This window comes from Sinocyclocheilus rhinocerous, unplaced genomic scaffold (assembly GCF_001515625.1).
Source record: "Sinocyclocheilus rhinocerous isolate Xijiao unplaced genomic scaffold, SAMN03320098_v1.1 scaffold252, whole genome shotgun sequence".
In the NCBI taxonomy this organism is placed as follows: Eukaryota; Metazoa; Chordata; class Actinopteri; order Cypriniformes; family Cyprinidae; genus Sinocyclocheilus; species Sinocyclocheilus rhinocerous.
This window is the reverse complement of record NW_015625591.1, coordinates 431,238-438,391: the sequence shown is the minus strand read 5'-3', so window position 1 is coordinate 438,391 and position 7,154 is coordinate 431,238. Positions and strand designations below refer to the sequence as shown.

At 36.3% G+C, this 7,154-nt stretch overlaps 1 protein-coding gene across 1 annotated transcript in view; it reads right to left on the bottom strand.

The window, feature by feature from the left end:
• Positions 1 to 2,775: 2,775 nt before the first annotated feature.
• Positions 2,776 to 7,154, bottom strand: part of LOC107757578 (methylthioribulose-1-phosphate dehydratase-like) — an 8,508-nt gene continuing 4,129 nt past the window's right edge. The window contains exons 3-7 of the mRNA XM_016575098.1: positions 4,116 to 4,164; positions 3,872 to 3,989; positions 3,662 to 3,797; positions 3,328 to 3,495; positions 2,776 to 3,238 (exon numbers count right to left, since the gene is read on the bottom strand). Coding sequence (XP_016430584.1) covers positions 3,139 to 3,238; positions 3,328 to 3,495; positions 3,662 to 3,797; positions 3,872 to 3,989; positions 4,116 to 4,164 — 571 coding nt within the window. The 3' untranslated portion in view covers positions 2,776 to 3,138. The remainder of the gene's footprint in view (positions 3,239 to 3,327; positions 3,496 to 3,661; positions 3,798 to 3,871; positions 3,990 to 4,115; positions 4,165 to 7,154) is intronic.

Here is a 7,154-nt window from a genome sequence, read left to right as displayed (position 1 = left end):
CACTGAACAACCATGGTGTCCATGGCAGAGTCGCAAGAAGAAAGCCACTGCTCTCCAAAAAGAACATTGCTGCCCGTCTGCAGTTTGCTAAAGATCATGTGGACAAGCCAGAGGGCTATTGGAGAAATGTTTTGTGGACGGATGAGACCAAAATATAACTTTTTGGTTTAAATGAGAAGCGTTATGTTTGGAGAAAAGAACACACTGCATTCAAGCATAACAACCTTATCCCATCTGTGAAACATGGTGGTGGTAGTATCATGGTTTGGGCCTGTTTTTCTGCATCTGGGCCAGGACAGCTTGCCATGATTGATGGAACAATGAATTCTGAATTATACTAGCAAATTCTAAAGGAAAATGTCAGGACATCTGTCCATGAACTGGATCTCAAGAGAAAGTGGGTCACGCAGCAAGACAACAACCCCAAGAACATAAGTCGTTTTACCAAAGAATGGTTAAAGAAGAACAATGTTAATGTTTTGGAATGACAGAGTCAAAGTCTGGACCTTAATCCAATTGAAATGTTGTGGAAGGAGCTGACCAGATACTGAAAGCAAAGATTCACATACTTTTGCACTGCACAGATATGTAACACTGGATAATTTTTCTCAATAAATAAATTACAAAGAAAATATTTTTGTCTCATTTGTTTGATTGGGTTCTCTTTGTCTACCTTCAAGACTTGTGCAAAAATCTGATGATGTTTTGGGTCATATTTATGCAGAAATATAGAAAATTCTAAAGGGTTCACAAACTTTCAACAGCACAGTATATATATATGTATATATATATATTTCTATTTAATTACTCTTCTTTTTATTATCTGTCTTGTCTTCTCACTGTCATTCTGTTTGTGCTGTGGAAGCTTCTGTCACCAAAACAAATTCCTCATATGTGTAAACATGCCTGGCAATAAAGCTCTTTCTGATTGTGAAACTTTGTCGTGTCATCTTCACGAGCTGCACGTAAAAAATAAAAAAAACCTGCATCACAATCATTGTAGTCGAATTCCTGAACCAAAATGCCTGTTTAGTCCTTAGTCCATAAAAAAATAAATATAAACATACAAATAAATAAGTTTAAAAAAGTATCCCTTTGAATCAGTTTGTATCAATTAATAAATAGAGCAATATACAGACTATATAAATGAAAGGTGCACAGCGGGTCCCCCACTGTGAAACAAAATTCTGTAGTAAACATGGTACTAGGGCCTACCGTAATATCAGAAAGATATTAAACAGATGGGCATAATATCTCCATTTAGTGAAACATAGCATGTACATTATATCTGAAACTTGTATCTGAATATTATTCCTGGGCTTCACTCAAAGGAATTGCTTATTGAGATGACACACTTTATTCATATAAACATAGATGTAAAGGATTATACTCTGTCAAATACACATTCAGATTCTACAAATAATTGGAATCTATTTACTTAAATGGTATATTTGACATCCTTAATGATCTTGTCAATTTTAAAACACATCGCAAAAAAAAAAAAAAGATTAAGTCATATTGTGTTCTGCGGGGTCTACTGAACTTTATGGACATTCTTCACTCGGCATCAGTTGCATTTATATCTGTGCCAGTGATAGTCTGCAGCAGTTTTGAAAGGAGGGTGCATCAGATTTGATCATATTTTGACTGCACGGAGTAAGCTGATGAAACCTGCTCGACAACAAGAGGCATTGCCTCAGAGATGTTAACTGCAACAGCATATGGAGGGTTGATGAGAGCAGTCTCTGAGGGGGTTTGAATCACCCAAGCTCAGTTCAGACCAGCCCCGTAGCTTCTAGTAGGCTTGTGAATTACAGGGCCTTTGAGAATAATGTTCATTCAAACGGATGGGCACGCAGAAGCAGTACAAAATGGATGGCAGTAAAACATGGCTACATGGATTCCCTCAAATAACATCTGATAGAGTCTTTCTCTGAGTCCAGACTCTGGCACAACTCAATTGTTTTCATATTCCACTGACACTCAAGCTGTTAAATGCAGACATACTAAAAATGACTAATGCAAACATGTTAAGTTGCAGAGGGCGCTTCCACAGGAATTCTTGCGAAGTACAAGAAGGCCATTGAGACAACAGTGCCATCTCCTGGCTATATTACCTGAATTGTACATAATGCTGTATATATGACCCTGGACCACAAAACCAGTCTTAAGTAGCACAGGTGTATTTGCAGCAATAGCCAAAAATACATTGTATGGGTCAAAATTATCAATCTTTCTTATATGCCAAAAATCATTAGGATATTAAGTAAAGATCATGTTCCATTAAGATATTTTGTAAATTTCCTACTGTAAATATATCAAAATTTAATTTTTGATTAGTAATATGCATTGCTTATTCCAGATTTTCAAATAGTTGTATCTGGGCCAAATATCCTAACAAACCATACATCCATGGAAAGCTTATTTATTCAGCTTTCAGATGATGTATAAATCTCAATTTTAAAAAATTGACTTGTTTTTGTGTTGTGTGTTGTTTGACTTGTGAATTATGACTAGTTTTGTGGTCCAGGGTCACATATGGTTTGAATCTGTGCCTAGTACACACAGTTCCAGGGTCAATAATGCCATAAATCAAAAAGCATAATATTTAACAAACGATGCGAATACCTGTTAAGCTGATCCAGCAGCTATGAGTCATTAGAAGAATCGACATGATCCTTCTGATCCTTTACTACTATTACTGTTCAGGAGTTTGTGGACAGTAACTTAAAAAAAAAAAAAAAAGCTTGTGCAGAAAACCAATAAAATTATAAATTATAAGCACTTTTATTTTATAGCAATTTCATTTGAATGCAAACAGCGGCCAAATTAGGCAACAAATGCTAATCATGACATTATGATGCCATTGTTGCTAAGAATCAAAGCATCCACACAAAAAGAAGAATTACATTAATTAGTTTCAGAATGCTATAGACTGTCATGCTAGCCATTCTAATATTTCATTCTGTTTGCAGGTAACTGACATTAAACTTTGTAAAAAATATTGAAAAGAATACTGTTGTGAAAATAAAAAATAAAAAATCAATTGCAAATGCTGAACTGTACATTTTGAAAAGTGCAATAAGCATTAATTATTTTGAAAACACAGTGATAACATTTGTTGAAAACTCAAATGTATCAAACAATGCCTTTATCTTCAGTGGGAAGAGCAGAGGGTTCCAGGCCACATTGTTTCATCTGCACAGCTATGTCAAATAAGTAGTCATAACATTCACACCTGAAAAATAACACGGATTTAAAAGATAAATATTGTATACATACACAGAATATAGGCCTGAGGTGTGCATTTCATTTCCTATAGCTCACATTGTCTTTGCTTTCTCCCAGGTCTCTCCCCAGACGTAGACCCCGTGTCTGCGGACGAGAACAGCGCAGGAGTCGGGGTACATCTCCATGGCTCGGGCCATGCGCTCTTTTAAGTCTTTCTCCTCTGGGGTGTTCTCAATAATTGGAACAACTAGAGTGTCATCATACCTGAGTCAAAACACACACACAAACAGTAAAGTAAAAGCAGGATTTTAGATGCTGGCATTACCATCACAACTATTCATTTTTGAATTAAATACTGTTTGACAAGAACAACGTTACATGTTACTAACGTAAAATGGCATGAGTGAAGCATCTTTGCAGCAAGTACAACCTGTAGTTTGTACCAGAGTTTCCTTTTCGAATCCCCTTGATCATCTCTTGATGCGAGATGCGGAATTCCTTGCCAGGACACATGAGAGTTGCCATGACAGCAGACTTTGAGTGTGTATGGATAACTGCCTGAGCTCCTGTGGAAAAGAAATGACAATGTATTTTAGATACAGTACAGAACAGAAGCAACCCACTGTGTGTGGACAGGTACCTCTCATTGTGTAGGCGTTCATGAAGAGGGGCGTGCATTGGCTTTTCTTCAGGTTCTTCTGTGGAGGTGGACAACTGATGTCCTTCTCATCAATGTCACACACAAACAAGTCTTCTGGCTATAAACAGGAGTGGAAGGATAGTTTGTTGGTGTTATTTCATTACACGCCGCAACGCACACTAGTGATGTGTGGTGCGTATGCTACAATTTAAAAACATAAATAAAAAAATAAAAAATACCTTACTTGTATTCTCTCCTTCTGAACACCTGAGGGAGCTATATAAATGTGCTCACTGGAAGAAGAAAAATATTATACAGTACATTTCATAACTTTGCAAGTACATGGGTACATGCATGTTTTTAATTTCTCAATTAAAAATTATTTTGATGGGCATTAAAGTGATGAAAAATCAACCCAGGAATGAAAATGTTGTCATCTTTTACTCACCCTCATGTTGTTCCAAACCTGTATGACTTTGAGTCAACTTTAAAACACAAATTAAAATATTCTTAATGAAACCTAAGAGGTTTTTGTTCCTCTGTTGAAAGTCCAGGTAACCAACAAAAGTTGTAAAACGAATTCATATGAATCGAGTGGTTTAATCCAAGTCTTGAGAAGTAGTATCATTGCTTTGGTAACACTTTAGAATAGGGAACACATATTCACTATTTACTAAGAGTTTTCCCTGAACAAACTCCTAATTTGCGGTTTATTAATAGTTAGTAAAATAGTTGTTAAGTTTAGGTATGAGGTGGATTAAGAGATCTAAAATACTGTCATGCAGAACAAGGCATTAATATATGCTTTATAAGTACTAATAAACAGCCAATATGCTAGTAATATGCATGCTAATAAGCAACTAATTAATAGCTAAACTTTGGTCCTTAAAATAAAGTGTTACCATTGCTTTATATGATGAACAGATTTAATTTAGGCTTTTATATGAATCTAAGCAATGGTCAATGCACAAACATATAGTGCATCACATATGGTTCACAAGGAAGCTTGTGTACAGTATATAACTTTTTTCTTTTAAGATTTGGCTACCTGGGCCCGCATTCATGAAAATTCTTAGTGCAAAGTGTTGCTCCTAGTGAGAAAAAATTCTAAGCAAATTCTTAGAAATGCGGGAGTTTTTTTTCTTAAAATTAAAGAGAAGATCCTAGTACAGATAAAAGTTATTCACAAAGCATCTTAACCCTTAAAAGAGCTCTTAAGGCCAAAAGGTGTTAGGAGGAGTAGGAAGGAGGACCTTTAAGAGGCTTGAGAGTTTCTTTAGCAGAGGAGAGAATGGTCGCAAGATGAAGAGGGAGAAGAAAGGTGTTAATAAGACGCTACAGATTAGATCGTGCAGGGATCATGTTTGTGACCGATCTTATTAGAGACACGACAAAATCACAGACACAGCGCAGAAATGCCATAGTGCCAGAAATGAATATATATTTATACCATGGTCTGTCTGAATAGTCTACTCAGTTCTCATTGGCTGGCAGGTATGCATTAAAACCGTTTAATGCTCAGGTAGTTACAACTTCCAAGTCAGTTGAATCGCCTTTCTATATTAATGCAATGGTTTCATTGACACACACACACACGGAGCGAGAGAGCGAGATCGGGCTGCGCACACACAGAAACTTTCAGGAGCACACAAACTTGTCAACGCTGCCCCACGACTTTTATTAATACAGTAGCTTAGATTATGGATCGCTACATTATATTCCTCACCAACAAGGGGGTAAAATTGCTGTTTTTGAAGTAATTTAGGCCTGTTATTTCAAAGTGAAGGCTTAGACCAGTGGCCAGTAGCACGAAGCCGGTTTCAGTTTTTACCCAGGTAAGGTTGCGTTTAGTTTGAGCAAACTCTGAGTTTTCGGGCTCAAGAAGGTGGGTTGGTTTTGAGCGGGTTTCGTCACCATGGTAACTTATGCTACACGGCTGAGTGAGAGATCGCAAACCAAAGCTGGACCAATCAGCTCTGAGCAAAGTAACACATCTGATGCAATAAAGCCACCCCCCTTTATCTCTCACAACAAATTAAAGTTTATAGTGATAAAATGTTAGAGACAAATCTTTTGCTGCTAATTATTATATTTATATTTTATAGATTATGATTATGTATAATTCATATAATATATTCATATAATTAATTATATGAGTTGACAATTAATATTAAGACTATAACTATATATAAATACAAGGTTCAGTATATAAAGCTTTTTAAACTGATGAAGCTTGTTTTTTTTTTGAGCTCCTTGTAATACAAACATTATATTCCTCACCAACAAGGGGGTAAAATTGCTGTTTTTGAAGTAATTTAGGCCTGTTATTTCAAAGTGAAGGCTTAGACCAGTGGCCAGTAGCACGAAGCCGGTTTCAGTTTTTACCCAGGTAAGGTTGCGTTTAGTTTGAGCAAACTCTGAGTTTTCGGGCTCAAGAAGGTGGGTTGGTTTTGAGCGGGTTTCGTCACCATGGTAACTTATGCTACACGGCTGAGTGAGAGATCGCAAACCAAAGCTGGACCAATCAGCTCTGAGCAAAGTAACACATCTGATGCAATAAAGCCACCCCCCTTTATCTCTCACTACAAATTAAAGTTTATAGTGATAAAATGTTAGAGACAAATCTTTTGCTGCTAATTGTTTATTATATTTATATTTTATAGATTATGATTATGTATAATTCATATAATATATTCATATAATTAATATGAGTTGACAATTAATATTAAGACTATAACTATATATAAATACAAGGTTCAGTATATAAAGCTTTTTAAACTGATGAAGCTTGTTTTTTTTTTTTGAGCTCCTTGTAATACAAATGATTTAAATTCAGTTGATTCACTTGCATTGATATAGTTAGTAGCTGCCTTCTCAAACTTTTACTGCAGCAGTGTTTATTCCTGCCTTGTAAATGTGTTTCAATTCATGGTATTTTTTCATAACAATCTCTTCATCTTCAACAGAGAAGTGAATTGCGCTGACTCTTGCGAGAAGTCAATCAAACTGATGCTTTCCATGTTCCGTGTGATTGGCTGTTTGCCGCACGTGTCACACTTTCAGGTGTAAGCGCCTCACAAACTCTGGATCAAACATGAGTTGACAGAGAACATTTATACCAAGCGTTGTGCAACAGCTGATCCTGATCTAAACCGGGTTGGGTTTGTCAGGTTTTGTCAACTCAAAACTTACTCTGCAACTCTGAGTTTGTTCATCTCGCTTCGTGCTACAGGCCACTGTTCACTTTGTTCCCATTTTTCCACTCTATTGTTTAATTCTTTTC